The sequence below is a fragment of the Bufo bufo genome, chromosome 6, assembly GCF_905171765.1.
Source record: "Bufo bufo chromosome 6, aBufBuf1.1, whole genome shotgun sequence".
Classification (NCBI taxonomy): domain Eukaryota; kingdom Metazoa; phylum Chordata; class Amphibia; order Anura; family Bufonidae; genus Bufo; species Bufo bufo.
Window position 1 is genome coordinate 82,178,381 of NC_053394.1, and position 22,226 is coordinate 82,200,606.

Sequence of the window (22,226 nt, forward strand, 5' to 3'; positions counted from 1 at the left end):
TCATCTAGTGATTGCCCCATCTCTTCTTCCCATTTTGTAACAAATGGTGGTCTGAGATCTGCTTCTATCTCTAGTATTTTATTATATATACGTGAGACAGTACCCTTTGTTCCTGTCGGTTGATTACTTAACGTGTCATACCAGGAAGGGACATAATTGCTCGTAGTACCCATCAAATACTGAGAGCATATTTTGTTAAATTGTGAGTATTGGGTTGAAGTCCATGGAATGCGCTTGAACCTGTCTTTTAGACTGTGGATAGATGGGACCTTTCTGTTTTCTAGTATGTCTCCAACCGCTACTTCTCCCATAGCTGCCCATATACCCATATCGTCCTGAAAATCCGCTTGTAACAGATAGGGGAGATAGCTGATAGGCGTAAAAGGTGATAATTTCTTAATGGGATGTATATGTTTCGATAGCTTAAACCAATTATCATAAACTCCTCTCAGAGAACTGGGTACATTATCTCTACTGGAAGGCTTTCTACTCGTGTCCCATAGTAGAGCTACATTCCTCTGCCCTAATATCTTCCTAGCGATTTGGCATCCTAGTTTAGTAACTCGGGTATTTGCTAATTCTGAGTGTAATCTCATTTGAATTGCTCCATAATATCCCCTAATATCAGGTAACCCAAACCCTCCTTTGTATTTAGGTAGGGTTAGCCTCTTATATGCTAATCTGGGTTTAGTCTGATTCCATACAAAGTTGGAAAAGGTCTTTCTTACCTGATTCAGATAACACAGTGGCAAAGGCACAGGCACCGTCTGCATCAGGTATAAGAATTTGGGAAGTATGTACGTTTTCAACACGTTTTTCCTACCTAACCATGTCAAGAAGGGGATTTTCAGCTCATTTAGCTGATTTTTAATATCTGTTAATAGTTTGGGATAGTTTTGTAAAAATAGCTGGTCAGGATCTCTAGTTATGCTGACTCCTAAGTAATTTATATTGTCCTCTTGCCATTGAAAGGGGTAATTGTTCTTAAGGTGGGCTATAGTTGTTCGGGAAGTGTTTATCCCTAATGCTACACACTTTGATAAGTTGATTTTAAAATTGGATAGATCTCCAAATTCATCCAATTGCCTCAGTAATGCTGGGAACGCTTCTAAAGGTTTGGGGAGCAGAAGGAGAATATCATCCGCGAATGCTGCTACCTTGTGAATCTGTGGGCCTATCTTGAGTCCTTGAATTCTGTCATCCTGTCTGATGGCTTGCATGAGGGTCTCTAAACACAAAATGAATAGGGTTGGTGATAACGGGCAGCCTTGACGGGTTCCGTTTTTAATTTCAAAGTGGGAAGTAAGATTACCATTTACCCTTATCCTTGCCGTGGGTGAGGAGTACAGAGACAGCACAGCGGTCACAAACTGAGCAGGAAAGCCAAACCTCAGTAAGGTAGCCTCCATAAACTGCCAGTCTACCCTATCAAAAGCCTTTTCGGCATCAGTACTCAGGAATGTGAGCCCCTCTCCTCTTGACATAGCATACTGTTGAGCCTGTATTACCCGAAATGTGCTGTCCCTGCACTCCCTCCCTCCCACAAACCCTGACTGCTCGGGCGAGATTAGATTTTTGAGCCATGGTGCGACCCTGTGGGCTAGTATTTTGGCCCATATTTTGATATCTGCATTAAGCAGTGATATTGGCCTATAGCTAGCCGGTACTGCCGGGTCTTTACCCGGTTTGGGCAGCACTGTAATATGGGCTTCAAGTGACTGTTTGGGCAAAGGTACTCCTTGTAATAGGGCATTAAAAAGAGAAACCAAATGAGGGCCTAGTGTAGGGAAAAATTTCCTATAAAAGCAACCGTTAAGCCATCCGGTCCCGGACTTTTGCCTTTGGGAATACTTTTTAGAACTTTCTCTATCTCATCAATAGTTACAGGGGCTGTCAGTGATTCAGTATCCCCCCTTGACAGTTCCGGTAGGTTGAGATTTTTTAAGTAAACCTTTATCCTATCCCTTCTTGCCTGGTATTCCCCTATGGGTTCATTTTTCCTTATATTATATAGTTCATGATAATATGTTACAAACAGCTCCGAAATATCCTCATTTTTTTGTAGTCATTGAACCATCTGTTTTTCTCATTTGTTTAATAAATGCCTGTTCTGTTCTCTTTTTAATCATTGCAGATAGGATTTTACTCCCTCTGTTCCCGTGTATATAATGTTTTTGTTTAACCCTTAGGTACGCTTTTGCGGACTTAACGTTTAGGAGCGTTTTCAATTCTTGCCTAAGAGTGACTAGCGATTCAAAATCTTTTACCGCTAGAGATTTTTTGTGTATCCTCTCCTTTTGAGAAATTCTCTCCAGTAATTCTGTCAACCTTTTTGCGCGTTCCCTCTTGAGATGAGATCCTAAGGCTATAAATTCTCCTCTTATAACTGCCTTGTGCGCTTCCCATATTATGGTTGGCGATGTGTCTGAGGGCTTATTTATTTCAAAATAGTCTTTTAGTTTTTTAGAGATACCTTCAACATGTTTTTGTGTGTCCAGTAACGTGTGATTTAGTCTCCACGACCACTCCTTCCCTGCTATCTCTGGGAACGTAATGGTACTATACATCATTGCATGGTCTGAAGTTGTTATGCTATCTATTTCAGCTGACCTGACTAACGTTAAATATTGTTCTGGGATTAGGAGGTAATCTAGCCTCTGATATGACTTGTGTGGGTTTGAATAGAAGGTATAATCCCTTCTATCCCCATGCAATGATCTCCATACATCAATTACATGGAGGTCTCTCAGTCGTGTTTTCAGGGATTTAAGTGCTTTGAAGGAGATAGCTGATCTCTGGGAGGAGGAATCTAGCAAAGGATTTAACGTTAAATTAAAATCGCCTCCTATTAGTAACCATCCAGTAGAGAATGCGGATATCTTGTCTAAAATTTCCATCAACCAGTTTACTGGTTTAACATTTGGGGCATATAAGTTACACAGAGTAAGTTTTGTGTGACCAATTTCACAGTTTATCAGTAAAAACCTGCCTTCTGGGTCAATTAGCTGGGATTGTAGAGTGAAAGGTATCCCTCTTTTCAACCCGATACTAACCCCTTTAGAAGCTGATCTGTCTGAACAGGCATGAAACCAATTGTGAAATGAGGTACTTCCCAAGTTGGGTACATTTCGAGAAGTAAAGTGAGTTTCCTGCAGCATTATTATATCTATAGCTGTTTTCTTTATTATACTAAATATACGGCTTCTTTTAACAGGGCCTATACAACCATGGACATTAAAGGTTGCTATTTTGAGTGTCAGTGGCGCCATCTATGTGTCATGTTAAGAGTAGCACGTGTACCGTAAGACCAAGGTGACCAGACCAGGAGGTTTAACAACAATAACAAATGGAGTGTAATCCAACGATCAACCAAATAGGAACCATATGAACTAACATACGACTGCATTATCAGTTTGAAATTCCCTTTGGCCGTTAGGAGGGGGGGGGGGGTGATCAGTTTTCAACAGTACACCCTGATCGGCCTAGATCCTTCTCAGCCCACTAGGATGGTTACCAATTGCAACTAAGCACCCGTTTGTGATCTATTAATCCGATAATATATTGGTTAGAGTGTTTAACTACTTAGGAACCTCTTTTTAAGTCCTAGGAGGAACTTTAAACCTATTACTAGGTAAATTATGCCCCGAACAGATGTTATAAACAACATGAGATAACAATGAGATAACAATAACATATCAGCCTACGTTTAGGTACATGGCAAATTGGCAGTGAAATTTATCAGATAAAACTCTTTCACCAGTTTAACGGGTATTCAAGTGTCCATTGCTCTATTCGCTGCTTTCTTATTTCGTCCCGTCTTCTGTTGCTTTGGTTTAGCCCAAGGTGAGACTTTTGGCAGCGGTGGCAGTTCTTCCTCCATAGCTACCGGCATCCACGATGTAATTTCAACAGGGGTTATGTCCGTCATTTCCCAGAACGGTTTCAAATCGTCTGGGGTGCGTATTGTGAAGCGACGATTCCCTGCTGAGACCAGGAGGCCAAAGGGAAACAGCCATCTATAAGGAATCTTTGCAGAGCGCAATATGTCAGTCAGCGGTTTTAATAGCCTTCTCTTTTGAAGTGTGGAGGCTGCTAGATCTTGGTATATTTGCACACTCTTGCCTTGTACTGAAATCTCCTTTTTTTCTCTTGCCTTTTGCAGAATGTCTTCTGTGTCTCTGTAACTCAACAGTCCGCATATTATATCTCTAGGATTTTCAGATGACCCTGGTTTGGGTCTAAGTGCTCTGTGTGCCCTTTCAATTATGATGCCCTTAGCTCTGTCTGGGCCCAGCAGGAATATAAAAAGTGAGTCCATCACTATAAGTAGATCTTCACTGGTCTCAGCTTCAGGAAACCCTCTGACTCTTATATTGCGTCTTCTATTTCTATTTTCCTGATCCTCCATTTGAAGTAATAAGCTATTCATGGCTCTGGTATGTGAGCCTAACGAGCTTTTAACCGCAGTATTGAAGGTTATTATGGCGTCTTGTGTTTGCTCTAGCGCCTCCACTCTATCCCCAATATGGTGGACCTCTGCTTTTATGGTGGATAAGTCGGCTGCTAACGGAGCTAACGCCCTTTGCAGAGCACATTCTAAAAAGTCCCTGGTAAGAGCTGCCGGGTCTCCCCTTGTATGCGTTCTGCTCACCTCCGTTAGAGCTTCACACATCGCTGCATCTCCAGCGTCATCTGCTCCTTCTTCCTCCTCACCTCGTTTCGGCGCCATCTTGCTAGGCTGTGAGTTTGACTGAGGTGCCGGCTTTTGTAAGTATTTGTCCATGTCGGACTGCTGTGGGGGATCCCTCTTTTGTTCCGCTATGATTCTGATCGATTCCTTCGATTGAATCTTCATTCCTCAGGACGGGTGGTGCTTAGACTGGTGCTGAGATAGAATCTAGTGGCAGGAGCTCTGGTCTCAAGCTGCCGCCATCGAGCTCGGTCAGGCCACGCCCCCCTCCCAACTACGTTTTAATGTCTCCGTACAGCATTAAAATGTATGGGCTTCGCGGAGGCAAAATTCATTAAGTCCGAAGTCTCGGGAATCTGGTTTCAAGTCTACAATTTTAAAAACAATTTAAAATAGGAATTTGAAGTCGGCTTCAGTACCGAGGTACCAGCCGGTACCAGAGCAGACTTCGGATTCCTGTTTTAAAATGTTTTTAAAGTTGTAGAATCGAAGGCCGAAGTTCTTAACTAAAGTTTTGCACGACTTCGGACTTAATTAATTTTTGCCTAAGCGAAGCCCATTCATTTTAATGCTGTGTGGAGACAGGTCTCCGTAAAGCATTAAAATGAAGTTGGGGATCGAAACGAATTTGGATCTTGAAAAAGCCAAGAATTCAAGTTGTATGACACATTAGTCCCTACTTGCTGCACTTAAAGGATAACTTTTAGACCCTAATTTCAATTTTCATATATGTAGTTACTAATAACATGATATTCCAGAATCAGTTACTATTAGACTGACTTACCCCATATTTAATAAGATTCAGCCCTTAGCAACCAGTCTGCATAAAAATTCAATTTCACTATTCCGTTAAGATGGCCGCCACTGCCCTCACCCTGAGGCTAATCCCGCCTGCCCTCACTAGCCAGTAACAATAGCCCCCCAAAAGTGTCAGTAACCAAAACTCTCCCCCCTAAAGGGTTAATCTCCTGCTGCACAAAGGGGTCCTCTTACCACATGTTGCTTTCATTTATACACTGAGCAGATGGCAGATCTCCCTTCCCTGTTGTGCGCTGCTTCAACTCTGCATTCTCCAGCTCTGCTGAGTGAGGGAGCGTCTGCCAAGCACAGGGACAGGGAGAAGTGCACACAGCCCAGGCACTGTTATCAGCTGCTGGGGAGGACCTGGCTTTAATCATTTACTTACAGTCCCTGCTGTCAGTAATGTGAGCCTGCACGCAGCTTGCTTCTGCTGCTCCGTCCTTCAACAGATAGACGGACCATGGCTAGCAACCCTATTTTAAGCACAGGTAAAAGTAGGCAGTTATGAAAAGTTGAAATAGGGCCACCAAGGTGATATTAATCACCACAATCCAATACTCCCAAAAAAAAAAAATATGACAGTTATACTTTAACACGTATATTCCACATACTAAGTAGAGATATCCAGTACTTTGACCATTTGAAGATGTCCTGTATTTATTTGCAGTACAGACCAAAAGTTTGGACACACCTTCTCATTCAAAGAGTTTTCTTTATTTTCATGACTATGAAGGCATCAAAACTATGAATTAACACATGTGGAATTATATACATAACAAACAAGTGTGAAACAACTGAAAATATGTCATATTCTAGGTTCTTCAAAGTAGCCACCTTTTGCTTTGATTACTGCTTTGAAAACTCTTGGCATTCTCTTGATGAGCTTCAAGAGGTAGTCCCCTGAAATGGTCTTCCAACAGTCTTGAAGGAGTATCCAGAGATGCTTAGCACTTGTTGGCCCTTTTGCCTTCACTCTGCGGTCCAGCTCACCCCAAACCATCTCGATTGGGTTCAGGTCCGGTGACTGTGGAGGCCAGATCATCTGGCGCAGCACCCCATCACTCTCCTTCATGGTCAAATAGCCCTTACTTAAAGTTTTCCCAATTTTTCGGCTGACTGACTGACCTTCATTTCTTAAAGTAATGATGGCCACTCGTTTTTCTTTACTTAGCTGCTTTTTTCTTGCCATAATACAAATTCTAACAGTCTATTCAGTAGGACTATCAGCTGTGTATCCACCTGACTTCTCCTCAACGCAACTGATGGTCCCAACCCCATTTATAAGGCAACACTTGTTTGTTATGTACATAATTCCACATGTGTTAATTCATAGTTTTGATGCCTTCAGTGTGAATCTACAATTTTCATAGTCATGAAAATAAAGAAAACTCTTTAAATGAGAAGGTGTGTCCAAACTTTTGGTCTGTACTGTACATCATATAATGCTAGCATTGTAAACATGCACTTTCATATGACACACATGACACTTTATGTATATAGGATGCTGTGGGCCCAGTCACATGGTTTAGCTCAGACAATTGCACCAGTGGGACACTATATTTACATACTTACTTTACAAAGCGACCCCCCCCCCCCATGGGCCATCCCAGTCCTGTTAGGGCATATGGGCATCAGTGGGGTATATTTCTCCTGCAGCAGGGGCTTGATATGCACAGTAAGGAATCTATCCGACTCCTAAGGTCGGATAAATACTCCTAGGTGCTTCATTAACACAGAGGGCAAGGGCTATTTGCAGGTTTACTATGGAGGTGTGAAAGTGAGTTTGGAGATAATACAGCAATTACATTGTTGGTTTCTTCAGCTGCTCACACATAATAGTAGGTAAAGGCCGTTTTTTTTATGGCCACAGACTCCCTTAAATGACATATACCATGAGCTGTAATCCAACGTGTACAAATCAGTTTGTTATATTGTAAGATGTGGACTTTTATTTAAGTCTCTGAGTATGATTAATAATATCTGGTATATACTGTATTTTCTTAATTATTGGAGGCTTGCTGTGTTTCTCCCATTGGCTGCAGGAGACTGAGGTAGTCTGAAGTTAACTCCCTGTCTTATCAGCGGCTCGGGCTGTTGCTTTATGCCTCCCCCTACTGTAGCTCTGCTCATCCAGATTAGCTCCTGTGTATTAGCACAAACTCATCCTTTTCTAGAGTGCTGGATTGTCCAAAAGCAGGACACATTGGGGGAATTTATCACTCCCTGTACTCCGAAAATTCCTGCTTCAAAAAGTAGCAAATTATGCATTTACAACTGTTGTTGGGTGACTTGCTAAAAAAAATGTTGTGAAAGCAAGTGTTTTTAGTTATGGTAACGAGTTTCACTCCAGATTTATCACCGCGGAAGTCGGAAAAAAGTTGGAAACACACTCCAGTGGGGGTAACGTGGAAAAACTAGAGTACCATTTTTAGACGAAAGTGTTAGGTTTTGAAAAATTTGGCCCAAAGTAGGCCAACGCAGACTCAAACTAAACTGACTTCATTACCCTCAGGATAAATTCCCCCCATAGCGATCAGCAGATCGCACGGACCGTTATGTTTAGAGAACCATTTCAGTTTTACTATTTTCTAATATCTAAGTGTTTTCTTCTCCTGGCCATACCCTGTTCATAGGAGGCCACCTATGTCCAAGGCAAATACAGTAGGGATAACACAAGCAGAAATCACATCACCCGTGCACCTTTAATAGCTGACAGCTACATATCTCTCCCGACTGCCCCATATCTATACACCTATGGCAGTAACTTATCTCCCAAGTCAACGAAGGATTGGGTGTTCAATTTCAAGTTACACTAACCTTTTCTACCCCGACATCATCTTTTGGGAGAGAGTCAAGAGCCCCGCCATACAAATTAGAATTGTCAGCCAATCCCACTTGGCCAAAAATTCTCTAATGTGGATGGAGGGACCTTTAGACTAACAGAACCATGAGAAATGTAAAGCGGTTCGACACTAACCTTAGTGAGTTTCATTAACAAAATGCTCCCTGAGGACAATAAACAGAGATACACAATTAACCCTGAATTTACTGCTTGTGGCTTGTAGCGATTTGAATTAGCTTTTCGGCAATCAATCTTTTTTGATTATTCTCAAGTGTTCGGATAAGCATCTGAAATGCTCCATTGCTCCCATGTTGTTCATACCATGCCTTCAGCAGCTGATATTTTTGTTCATTAACTTGATTTTGGTATTGCAATTGAATGGCATCAATCTTTGGATCTGTCAATCGCATTTCGCGTACGAGCATAACATTAGTTGAATAATCCATGGTGTTCGAGAAGGCCAGGAGAAGCTCAGTCAAGTCAATATCTTCAACTGAAAACAGAAATTTTAAATGAGCAGGCAAGTTCTAAGAATGATGTACCATCTAAAATGTGCCCTTTTAAAGGGACTGTCTAACAAATATCTCTCTGTAAGATCATATAAATCATATTGGTTTGTCAATAGGAATCATTTCTAAAATGCTCTTCTATACATTGCTGTTAAATACTTGTTATGGTGCTCCCTGATGCATTTGGAAACCTGGTCTAACAACCTTTTGGTTGGCTCAGTTTAAGACAGAACTTTACACCAGAATTGTGGTGCAATTTTCATACAAAATGTTGCCTATTTGGCCGTGCCCCTTTTCCCACATAACCGTGCCCCTTTCTCATTGGATTGCACCCTCTCGTTGGGCTAGGCGCAGATAATTTCTTAAAGCTTGAATGTGCCAAACTGCACCAGAAAATCTAGGCGTACTCACATTAGTAAATTTGGGCCACTGTATGATAAATGCAGGGGCGTAACTACCATAGTGGCAGACCATGGGACTTTTATGGGGCCCAGGGCAAGAGGGGGCCCAGTTTTAGTTTGGATTATCTCCTCTTCTGCTGGGGGTAAAAACTTGGGTCAGGACTCTACCCTCTAAAGGAACAACTTTTAGCAAATGAGGCAGTGGAACAAATGGCCCAAGGGTCATTGAAAAGAGTTTAGGCAGAAACCCTTCTGTCCTGTGTGCGGGGCCTGGTTTGATCCTTCCTATGGGGCCCTTACTTCTCTATGTATGCCACTGGATAAATGGTGCATCTTGCTAGAGGTTATAAACCTATTGGATGCAGAAATTTGCACCACCTTTTGGCACAATTTAAGTCAGAATTCTGGCATATTTAGCTTAAAGAGGACCTTTCACCTTGAAAAACATTGTGAACTAAGTATGCTGACATATAGAGCGGCGCCCGGGATCTCACTGCACTTACTATTATCCCCGGGCGCCGCTCCGTTCTCCCGTTATGCCCTCCGGTATCTTCTCTCACTAAGTTATAGTAGGCGGTGTCTGCCCTTGTCCTGTGGGCGTCTCCTTCTCCTAGGCTGCAGCGCTGGCCAATCGCAGCGCACAGCTCACAGCCTGGGAGTTTTTTTTCTCCCAGGCTGTGAGCTGTGCGCTGCGATTGGCCAGCGTTGCAGCCTAGGAGAAGGAGACGCCCACAGGACAAGGGCAGACACCGCCTACTATAACTTAGTGAGTAAAGATACCGGAGGGCATAACGGGAGAACGGAGCGGCGCCCAGGGATAATAGTAAGTGCAGTGAGATCCCGGGCGCCGCTCTCCATGGCAGCATACTTATTTACGGCACAGCTCTCCAGCAGTCTGTTCCAGCATAGGATTCCTAGAACCGGGCTGACAGCCCCTTTTGCTGAATCCCGGTATACCTGCCTGGTAGCGGCTGGTTCTCCGTCAGACCCCATTATATTCAAAGGGGCCAGAGGGGGTTCCAGTGACATCCACCAATAGTAGATCTGGAGAACAGCAGCAGGCTGTACTCTGTAAGGAGAGTTGTGCTGCCAATGTGAAACTAGCCTAAGTAAGTCTCTCCCACAATGCCCAGCGCTGGCAGTCACCCAAACTCAGTAGCTCAAGTATGTAACTCCTTCAGTGCCATAGATCACAATGGACTTTACCAGCAGACACAATATACTAGTATTATCAGGCACTCTACAGTGGTACTGTATGGACACTAAATGGCTGCACCATTTGCGCATTATATAGAGGTATATGACATTGTATTGCATTATTTGGGTGTAAACATTCAATTAAAACATAACAACATCTATGAATTCTTCCTAATGGAGAATTACCTTCAAGGTACTCTGGAACTGGAAGTATAGGAGGAGTCTGCAGGGGAATAAAATCACATCAATAAAATGTACATTACTAGAGCATAAGACAGTTGTAGGTCATTTCAATACACCAAGCCATAGGTGTAGGTGTGTGTGGGGGGGGTAACTGTTACTGGTAACCCTCTGCTTAAAGGGATCCTCTCACAGTGAACATCATGTCTGATCTGCAGGCAGCATGTGGTGGATCAGAAGGAGCTGAGCAAACTGATAGCTAATTCCTCATTCACACGTCAGTGTTTGATCAGTGATTTCCATCAGTGATTTAGAGGTGCGGCTCTAAAACACAGAACATGCGCAGGTCTTTCCCTTATATCTTATGACTGTTGAGGCTCCAATCCTGGTTTTGGCTCACAGTCACTGATCGAAATCACTGACCAAACACTGACTGCTTAATTCTGTGGGAAAACATTCACTAAAAGAGCAGGAGGGGGCCCCTTCTTACCGGCAGCAGGGGGAGATGAGCGCTTCCATTGTGGAAGCGCTCATCTCTATTCATCTACATCGCTGTCCTTAGGGCGGCGATACGGATGGATGCTGCGGCGGGGCAGGGGAGAGGCGTCTCCCTTCCCCAGTCCTCTCATAGGCTACAGGCACTAGGACTGCAACCTATCAGAGGGCGGCGCAGGCGACGCAATGACGTCATCATGCCGCCTGAGCCGTACAGCGCGGGACACAGGCCGGAAGAGGTCTGCATCGCATCACTGAAAGCGGCAAGGAGGTAAGTATGTGAGTTTATTTTTATTTTTTATTTACACTTTACTAGGGGCCCTATCTGGCACTCATGGGGGCATCTACTGGGGGCATATCTTATGTACTGGCACACATGGGGGGCACTATGGAGGGGGAGGAGCACTATGGGGGGGCCCTATTTTAAATACTAACACACATGGGGGCACTATGAAGGGGGGAGTACTATTGGGGCCCTATTTTATATACTGGCACACATGGGGGCACTATGGAGGGGGAGGAGCACTATGGGGGCCCTATCTTATATGCTAGCACACATGGGCACTATGGAGAAGGGGGAGCACTATGGGGGCATCTACTGGTGACCCTATCTTATATACTGGCACAAATTATGGGGGCATTTTATACTGGCACATTGTCAGGCACCATAGGGACAAGGGGAGGTCCACAATAGTATTTTATACTGGCACAAATTATAGGGCACTATGGGGACCTTGGCTCAACTGGGGGCACTAAGAGGGTTTTTTGGGCAAACAGTAGGGGGCATTGGCACACATTATGAGGGTACTATGGGGACATTGACTCTACAGGGGGCACTAAGAGGAGGTATTTTTATACTGCCACACAACAGGGCACTTTTATCTACTGTTGCACATTATAAAGAGAATTATTACTACTGGGGGCATTATGGTGGGCTTTATTACAGTTGAGGGACTATGAGGAATTTGAATACTAGTATGAGCACTATGGGAGCATTATTACTTCTGGGACACAGTGGGATCATTATTACCTTAGGGGCACTATTACTACTACGTGTTGTCTGGTAGCTAATTATTTCTATTGGTGGGATTTTGGGGAGCACTGTTACTTTGGTGGGCACCCTGGCACGGTATCAGCATAGCACACCTATTTTTGGAGACCATTATGTTTACACTATTATTATCAGGGACACTGTTTCCTGGGCGCAGTTATTTTTTAGGACATTGTGTGCCAATAATTATTTAAGGGGAACTATCTGTGTGTAATTTGTATATGGAGCACAGCAGGCACAATATTAGAGGGGTGTTGATTAGGTGGGAGGATGATGGAAAACTAGGGAGAAGAGATGGCTGGAAGAAATCATCATGGCGGTGTGGTCTGAAACGAGAAGATGAGGACAGAGAACATCTACATCAACGAAGACGTCCCTGGATGTAAGAGGTATGTGGACCTGTATTAGGCTACCTTCACATCTGAGTTAGTGATTCTGGCAGGCTCTTCCAGCAGAGAACAGCCTGCCGGAATGCTCCAGCACTGTTGAATGCAGACAGAATGCCCGCCGCCCTATTAACTATAATGGGTCTGGCAGAGATCGACCACAATCTGGCAAAAATGCAGAGAATGAACCAGCGGGACACAAACCGCTGCATGCCTGAGTTTATGTCTGGCCAATTCCATGCATTCTCTGCCGGATCAGGTGGCCGGAGCGTAGAGTCGCAGGTGTGAAAGTAGCCTTAACCTGTATGTTCTGTATTGCTATAAGTAATGTTAGGACGGAATAGGTTATGTTGAGAATTTGGCTTATGGGGGGGAGGGGGGCAGGCACATTCTCTGCTGTCTGTGCCCGCCCCTGCATCAGTACTATATATGTGAGTACAATAACAAAATTAGAGTAAAAGCTGTAGACAACTACAGGTCATTTTATCCCTGGAAAAATACTTATACGTAATTTTACACATGGTCTTTTTCTAGTCAGGAGCACTGTATCAGAAGCTGCCAGGTCCGGCACATGGAGCCCCACCCCTCTCCCGAGAATCCCCGCCCCTCACGGACATCTCTCTTATAAGGAGCAGCTCCAGAGTCTGGAGTAAACACTACATTGTGGTTACAGGACCTGTGGTGATGTCACAGTCATGTGATCAGCCATGTGTGTGGGAGGAGTTAGAGGAACAGGCTCCGTGTAGGACTGTGCTGGTGGAGAATGCAGAGGTACTTTATGTATGGAAGTAGTGTATGAAGCAGGGCTATGTCAGTATAACCAGTCTATTGTACAGTTTTCTGTGTGTAATGTGCACACAGCAGTTCTATCTGTGTAATGGACATGTATGGCAGCGCCAGGTGGGCCCAGTGTATGGCAGAGTCAGGTGGGCCCTGTGTATGGCAGCATCAGGTGGGCCCTGTGTATGGCAGCATCAGATTGGCCCAGTGTATGGCAGCGTCAGGTGGGCCTAGTGTATGGCAGCACCAGGTGGGCCCAGTGTATGGCAGCGCCAGGTGGGCCCAGTGTATGGCAGCACCAGGTGGGCCCAGTGTATGGCAGCATCAGGTGGGCCCAGTGTATGGCAGCGTCAGGTGGGCCCAGTGTATGGCAGCGTCAGGTGGGCCCAGTGTATGGCAGCTTCAGGTGGGCCCAGTGTATGGCAGCGTCAGGTGGGCTCAGTGTATGGCAGTGTCCGGTGGGCCCAGTGCATGGCAGCGTCCGGTGGGCCCAGTGCATGGCAGCATCCGGTGGGCGCCGTCCATGGCAGCGTGAGGTGGGCGCCTTGTATGGCAGCGTCAGGTGGGCGCCATGTATGGCAGCGTCAGGTGGGTGCCGTGTATGGCAGCGTCAGGTGGGCGCCGTGTATGGCAGCATCAGGTGGGCGCCGTGTATGGCAACGTCAGGTGGGCGCTGTGTATGGCAGCATCAGGTGGGCTCTGCAGCTGCCTGCCAAATCGTTTAGTCTGATTTAGGGTCCATTCACACGTCCGCGGAATGGGTCCGCATCCGTGTGCAGACCCATTCATTCTCAATGGGGCAGGAATGGACACTATGTGCTCTCAGCATTTCCAGAGCGCGGGCCCGATCTTCCGGTCCGCAGCTCCGGATAAAAATAGAACATGTCCTATTCTTGTCCGCAATTGCGCACAAGAATAGGCAGTTCTATGGGAGTGGTGGCTGGGTGTATTGGGGATCCACAATACACTGCAGATGTGTGAATGGACCCTAACTCTGCTGCCTGGCCGGAAAGGTATCTCCAGCATCCCACATCGCACAGACACAGCAGACATTCCGCACGTGTGCTGCAGGGTGGAAGGGAGGGGGGCACAGTGAATTTATACTGGGTCATTAGTGTGTATGTATATATACACACATTAATATGTAAATATACACTCACCTAAATAATTATTAGGAACACCATACTAATACGGTGTTGGACCCCCTTTTGCCTTCAGAACTGCCTTAATTCTACGTGGCATTGATTCAACAAGGTACTGATAGCATTCTTTAAAAAGTTGGCCCATATTGATAGGATAGCATCTTGCAGTTGATGGAGATTTGGGGGATGCACATCCAGGGCACAAAGCTCCCGTTCCACCACATCCCAAAGATGCTCTATTGGGTTGAGATCTGGTGACTGTGGGGGCCATTTTAGTACATTGAACTCATTGTCATGTTCAAGAAACCAATTTGAAATAATTCGAGCTTTGTGACATGGTGCATTATCCTGCTGGAAGTAGCCATCAGAGGATGGATACATGTTCTCATTCTGTTTACGCCAAATTCGGACTCTACCATTTGAATGTCTCAACAGAAATCGAGACTCATCAGACCAGGCAACATTTTTCCAGTCTTCAACAGTCCAATTTTGGTGAACTCGTGCAAATTGTAGCCTCTTTTTCCTATTTGTAGTGGAGATTAGTGGTACCCGGTGGGGTCTTCTGCTGTTGTAGCCCATCCGCCTCAAGGTTGTGCGTGTTGTGGCTTCACAAATGCTTTGCTGCATACCTCGGTTGTAACGAGTGGTTATTTCAGTCAACGTTGCTCTTCTATCAGCTTGAATCAGTCGGCCCATTCTCCTCTGACCTCTAGCATCCACAAGGCATTTTTGCCCACAGGACTGCCGCATACTGGATGTTTTTCCCTTTTCACACCATTCTTTGTAAACCCTAGAAATGGTTGTGCGTGAAAATCCCAGTAACTGAGCAGATTGTGAAATACTCAGACCGGCCCGTCTGGCACCAACAACCATGCCACACTCAAAATTGCTTAAATCACCTTTCTTTCCCATTCTGACATTCAGTTTGGAGTTCAGGAGATTGTCTTGACCAGGACCACACCCCTAAATGCATTGAAGCAACTGCCATGTGATTGGTTAACTAGATAATTGCATTAATGAGAAATAGAACAGGTGTTCCTAATAATTCTTTAGGTAAGTGTGTATATATATATATATATATATATACACACACACATACACATGTATACATACACATACATATACATATACACAGAACACTATTGACTGCTTACCATACAGCGGCCCCCCATAGACATATGCTTCAAATTCTGAAGGGGAGGTTTAGTCCCTGCCCTTCATTGCCTAATTACTAATATGTAAAGATAGACCAGGCACTCTACACTGCGTGCAGAATTATTAGGCAAATGAGTATTTTGACCACATCATCCTCTTTATGCATGTTGTCTTACTCCAAGCTGTATAGGCTCGAAAGCCTACTACCAATTAAGCATATTAGGTGATGTGCATCTCTGTAATGAGAAGGGGTGTGGTCTAATGACATCAACACCCTATATTAGGTGTGCATAATTATTAGGCAACTTCCTTTCCTTTGGCAAAATGAGTCAAAAGAAGGACTTGACAGGCTCAGAAAAGTCAAAAATAGTGAGATATCTTGCAGAGGGATGCAGCACTCTTAAAATTGCAAAGCTTCTGAAGCGTTATCATCGAACAATCAAGAGTTTCATTCAAAATAGTCAACAGGGTCTCAAGAAGCGTGTGGAAAAACCAAGGCGCAAAATAACTGCCCATGAACTGAGAAAAGTCAAGCGTGCAGCTACCAAGATGCCACTTGCCACCAGTTTGGCCATATTTCAGAGCTGCAACATCACTGGAGTGCCCAAAAGCACAAGGTGTGCAATACTCAGAGACATGGCCAAGGTAAGAAAGGCTGAAAGACTACCACCACTGAACAAGACACACAAGCTGAAACGTCAAAACAGATTTTTCTAAGGTTTTATGGACTGATGAAATGAGAGTGAGTCTTGATGGGCCAGATGGATGGGCCCGTGGCTGGATTGGTAAAGGGCAGAGCGTTCCAGTCCGACTCAGACGCCAGCAAGGTGGAGGTGGAGTACTGGTTTGGGCTGGTATCATCAAAGATGAGCTTGTGGGGCCTTTTCGGGTTGAGGATGGAGTCAAGCTCAACTCCCAGTCCTACTGCCAGTTTCTGGAAGACACCTTCTTCAAGCAGTGGTACAGGAAGAAGTCTGCATCCTTCAAGAAAAACATGATTTTCATGCAGGACAATGCTCCATCACACGCGTCCAAGTACTCCACAGCGTGGCTGGCAAGAAAGGGTATAAAAGAAGAAAATCTAATGACATGGCCTCCTTGTTCACCTGATCTGAACCCCATTGAGAACCTGTGGTCCATCATCAAATGTGAGATTTACAAGGAGGGAAAACAGTACACCTCTCTGAACAGTGTCTGGGAGGCTGTGGTTGCTGCTGCACGCAATGTTGATGGTGAACAGATCAAAACACTGACAGAATCCATAGATGGCAGGCTTTTGAGTGTCCTTGCAAAGAAAGGTGGCTATGTTGGTCACTGATTTGTTTTTGTTTTGTTTTTGAATGTCAGAAATGTTTATTTGTGAATGTTGAGATGTTATATTGGTTTCACTGGTAAAAATAAATAATTGAAATGGGTATATATTTGTTTTTTGTTAAGTTGCCTAATAATTATGCACAGTAATAGTCACCTGCACACACAGATATCCCCCTAAAATAGCTAAAACTAAAAACAAATTAAAAACTACTTCCAAAAATATTCAGCTTTGATATTAATGAGTTTTTTGGGTTCATTGAGAACATGGTTGTTGTTCAATAATAAAATTAATCCTCAAAAATACAACTTGCCTAATAATTCTGCACTCCCTGTATATATGTGACCAACAGACGAGATATTTATTATAAAATCAGTTATCTAAAATCATATATATATTTAACTTTCTAGCTGAAATGGTTGTTTTAATGTATATTTTTAACATATATTTCAAAGAAGTTTAGATTATATGTATGGCCGCATTTATGAATAAGTGATTATGCTAGCACATATTAGAGTTAAAATAAATATATGTGTATATAACAATAAATGTGTCTGACATTCTATGTAAGCAGCTACGAAACTTATCAAAAAAACGCAACCCGATAATAAAAACCGCATAGGAAATAGATGGGAGTTATACCATGAAAATCCGGGTTTTATATCCATCTTAAAGTTACCATGATTCCGGCACAGCTTTTGATCCTTACCCTAATCTGGAGTATAAAAGGAAGAGGGGGAACAGAGCAAGGTTACCACTGAGGAAGGGGCCACGTCCCCGAAACGCGTATGGTTTACACCTTGCACCGGCATGCTGGCAGAGAGTCCCCTTTGGATTTGATTCAAGTTCCTGGAACGAAAAACCCTGGCGACATTTAACTTTACCGAGCGCAGAATTTGCTGACGATACTGGACACAGAGTCAGCTGATATCCACCTCAAGACAGATCGCCGAGTCGGCATTCAGAACCGTGAGATGAACAAGAGCAAGGTAACACTGAATGAGTAATTACAACTAGGTGGGATGCCACCTTGCTTACCGCATTGTACCTTTTTCTCTCTCCGTGATATTGCAAAGACTGGCGACTTATATATGCGCAAATAAAATTAGCCAGGAGTGGAGCTGTAAAAAACATAAGATACCTTGACCCGGAACGTGGGAAATTCATTTTGAGGAAAGACTTTGATAGTTTTTATATTTGGCCTCTAACTAGCGCCATATCCCCTGCTGCAGTTAAAGAGGAATACACAATCTGTATCTGCGGTTTATGTGGATGGACTTTAAATCACCATTGCTTTTTGATACATTTATTGCTGCTATTTGCTACTATATATGATATATATGTCTGATTGCTACCATTGATATTTTAGTGCTACACTTTTATGCTGATACTGTATGCTGTTATTTTATATGATTTTAGATAACTGATTTTATAATGAATATATCGTCTGTTGGTCACATATATAGAGTGCCTGGTCTATCTTTACATAGTTTTCCATTGCCTTCAGTGGCTGGGTGGGCCACTCAGACCAAAAGCACCTGTTCCACATTGTCTAGCTGGAGTGATCCACAGATACTCTTTCCCTAATTACTAATAGCCTATTTCTAAGAAGGCAATGGGAGGTAGGAGGTGCCGAACCCCCCTCAGAATTTGAAGCATATGTCTGTGTATGTATATATATATATATATATATATATATAAACGGAGAAAAATGGCGGCACTGGCTCCAAAGGAGATTGCGGGTGCACGTCCCAAAGGGAAAAGACTGGTTTCCCTGATGAATAATACCAGAAAAGAGAGAACGGCACTCCAAAAAGTAAAAGCGGTGAACCCTTTATTCACACCAGTGGTGCAACGTTTCGGCTCTAGTCACGAGCCTTCCTCAAGCAAAGATACAACTCAAATAACAGTGGTTATATAGGGAATACAAATCATGTGGACGCACCCCAATGGGTGTGTTTAACAAATTATGACAATAGTATACAGTGAATGCACAAATCATGACAATAATGTACAGTGAATGCACATAGTACAGAGACATATGCTGATGATCATTAAAAGTGATACGTGCTGAATGCAAAACATATATGCAGATCAAGTACTTAGATCTGATCAGATGGTGTATCAACAATAATTTAACATAAGTGTAAAGAGGGGGAGGAGCAACGAAGTGTTATCGCAACACATACCCATCCGACAAGGAGGCTCATTCCATGCCGTGGAGTCGGCGTTGTATACATCATTCTGCGCAGGCGTGGCAGCACACCAATAGTAGATATTCGACAGGCAGGAGACGCTGAGTATCTTCGCACTAGAGCGACACCCCTACGTCATTACAGACGTCATCACAGCAGGACACAAAATGTTGTCCCATGCGCATGCTCAGTGGAGAATCGAGCTGAAGGCGCCATCTTGGTAACTGGAAAGCTGCCCTTAAATAATCACTATGTATACCGCATCCAACCAAAAACGAAAAACGGGTATAGGGGGTTAGAAAAGGGCACAAGGAACCTCAATAGACAGGGTACCTGTATGTCCCACCCAGGCAGAAAACCCACTGCAGCCACGGAAAACGCAGTACCCGCAGGGATAATGCCAGGGATTCCAACCACCCGTCCAACCCAAGAGGGATCTCCTCAGATTGGTACACAGATGCTACAAAGTGCATGGAGTGCAGTTTCCAATAACAAAGAAGTAATTATGTCAATAAAAGGGGTTATAAAAAATGTCAGCGAAATTACAGTATCTCCATACGGTGTCTGCCAAACCTGTCAGCAATAAAGCTGAACCAAACATACAATATGAAATATAATAGAATGAACTCCTTCCGTGGTATGTTGCGTGCACTCAGATCGTATGTTCCATACCCCAAGGTGCAAAGTGTGGGTGATCTAAAAAAAAGAAAGAAAAAAGCATTAGAGTAGGAATAAAAATGAGTTGTATAACTCTCTAAGTGTATACACAATTTTAGCAAAACAATATCCGGAAAGACACAGAGGGCAAACCAACCCTCACAGAACATCACCAAAGTTGTAGTCAACGTTTAAACCTTTCGGCTTCAAGCTGTCCAACTTATGGATCCAGCTGAGCTCCCTGCGTTTGAGTATCCTGGATCTGTCCCCACCTCGCCGAGGCTGGGGTACATGATCCAGAATCCAGCACCTCAAATCACCTTCCTTGTGTGTGGCCTCAGTAAAATGTTTCGATACTGGTAAATCCAACCGTTTTTTACGTATACTGAGGCGGTGATTATTGAGGCGAGTCTTCAATTCAGTGGTTGTCTCACCCACATAAAGCAAATTACATGGGCAAGACAACACGTAGATGACATGGTTAGAATCACAAGTTAGATGGAATAAAATGCTATGAGATACACCAGTGTTAGGATGTACAAAATACCTGCCCTTGCGAATGTATCTGCAATTGACGCAGTTCAGGCACGGAAAACAACCTAAGCCAGACTGAGTCAATTTGGTTTGTTTCAACGATCCCTTGGACCCAATATCAGCTTTAACCAGCTGATCACGTAGGTTCCGGGATCGACGATACGATGACAGAGGTGGACATGAGAACTCAGGGATATCTTTGAAGCATGTACCCAATAGACCCCAATGCTTGTTCAGTATCTTATTTATTGAGGGACTGAGTTCAGTGTATACTGAAACGAACGGAATCCTGGCTTTGTTCTGAGCAGTTCGCCGTTTCGTTAGTAACTCAGTCCTATCAAGCGTGCGTACTCTATCCATGTGTTCGTTCAGTAAACGTTTGGGATAGCCCCTGTCCCGGAACTTGACAGCCATGGAATTCAGGGTCGCTTCAAGTTTGCTCTTATCTGACACAACACGTTTAACACGGAGAAATTGAGAGAATGGCAACGACCGAATCATTCTCCGGGGGTGCGAGCTGTTGTAACACAAAAACGTGTTGGTATCAGTAGGTTTTGTGTACAGCTCGGTATGCAACACACCCTCATTGAATATTACCCGTGTATCAAGGAACTGGATCTCAGTTCGAGAATAAACAAGAGTGAACTGTAGATCAGGATCATGGCTGTTCAAAAAACCATGAAAGTCGGCCAAATCGGTCTCGGAACCCATCCATATGAGGAAGATGTCGTCGATGTATCTCCACCACCTCAGCACATGGCTGAAGTGGTGGGACAGATAGACGACATCTTCCTCATAGCACCGCATAAAAATATTAGCGTACGTGGGGGCCACGTGAGACCCCATGGCCACACCACGTTCTTGCAAATAGAATACGTCCCTGAAGAGAAAGTAATTGTAATGTAGCACAATCCTCAGTAAATCAATGATAAAATCTGAAGCTTGAGGGGTATAGGCTGACGTCCTCAGCATTTTCTCCACAGCCCTGAGGCCCCTTTCATGTACAATCGATGTGTACAATGAAATCACATCAAAGGATGCGAGTATCACTGAAGACACCGGTGCTAAATCAACACTTTGTAACTTTGTCAAAAAATCAGACAAAGTTACACTGAAGATACATCTGATTTTTTGACAAAGTTACAAAGTGTTGATTTAGCACCGGTGTCTTCAGTGATACTCGCATCCTTTGATGTGATTTCATTGTACACATCGATTGTACATGAAAGGGGCCTCAGGGCTGTGGAGAAAATGCTGAGGACGTCAGCCTATACCCCTCAAGCTTCAGATTTTATCATTGATTTACTGAGGATTGTGCTACATTACAATTACTTTCTCTTCAGGGACGTATTCTATTTGCAAGAACGTGGTGTGGCCATGGGGTCTCACGTGGCCCCCACGTACGCTAATATTTTTATGCGGTGCTATGAGGAAGATGTCGTCTATCTGTCCCACCACTTCAGCCATGTGCTGAGGTGGTGGAGATACATCGACGACATCTTCCTCATATGGATGGGTTCCGAGACCGATTTGGCCGACTTTCATGGTTTTTTGAACAGCCATGATCCTGATCTACAGTTCACTCTTGTTTATTCTCGAACTGAGATCCAGTTCCTGGATACACGGGTAATATTCAATGAGGGTGTGTTGCATACCGAGCTGTACACAAAACCTACTGATACCAACACGTTTTTGTGTTACAACAGCTCGCACCCCCGGAGAATGATTCGGTCGTTGCCATTCTCTCAATTTCTCCGTGTTAAGCGTGTTGTGTCAGATAAGAGCAAACTTGAAGCGACCCTGAATTCCATGGCTGTCAAGTTCCGGGACAGGGGCTATCCCAAACGTTTACTGAACGAACACATGGATAGAGTACGCACGCTTGATAGGACTGAGTTA

At 44.0% G+C, this 22,226-nt stretch overlaps 1 protein-coding gene across 1 annotated transcript in view; it reads right to left on the reverse strand.

The window, feature by feature from the left end:
- Positions 1 to 7,111: 7,111 nt before the first annotated feature.
- The window catches only part of FAS (Fas cell surface death receptor), a 52,035-nt gene continuing 36,920 nt past the window's right edge, over positions 7,112 to 22,226 (reverse strand). Inside the window, exons 11-12 of the mRNA XM_040438307.1 lie at positions 10,627 to 10,663; positions 7,112 to 8,826 (exon numbers count right to left, since the gene is read on the reverse strand). Coding sequence (XP_040294241.1) covers positions 8,537 to 8,826; positions 10,627 to 10,663 — 327 coding nt within the window. The 3' untranslated portion in view covers positions 7,112 to 8,536. The remainder of the gene's footprint in view (positions 8,827 to 10,626; positions 10,664 to 22,226) is intronic.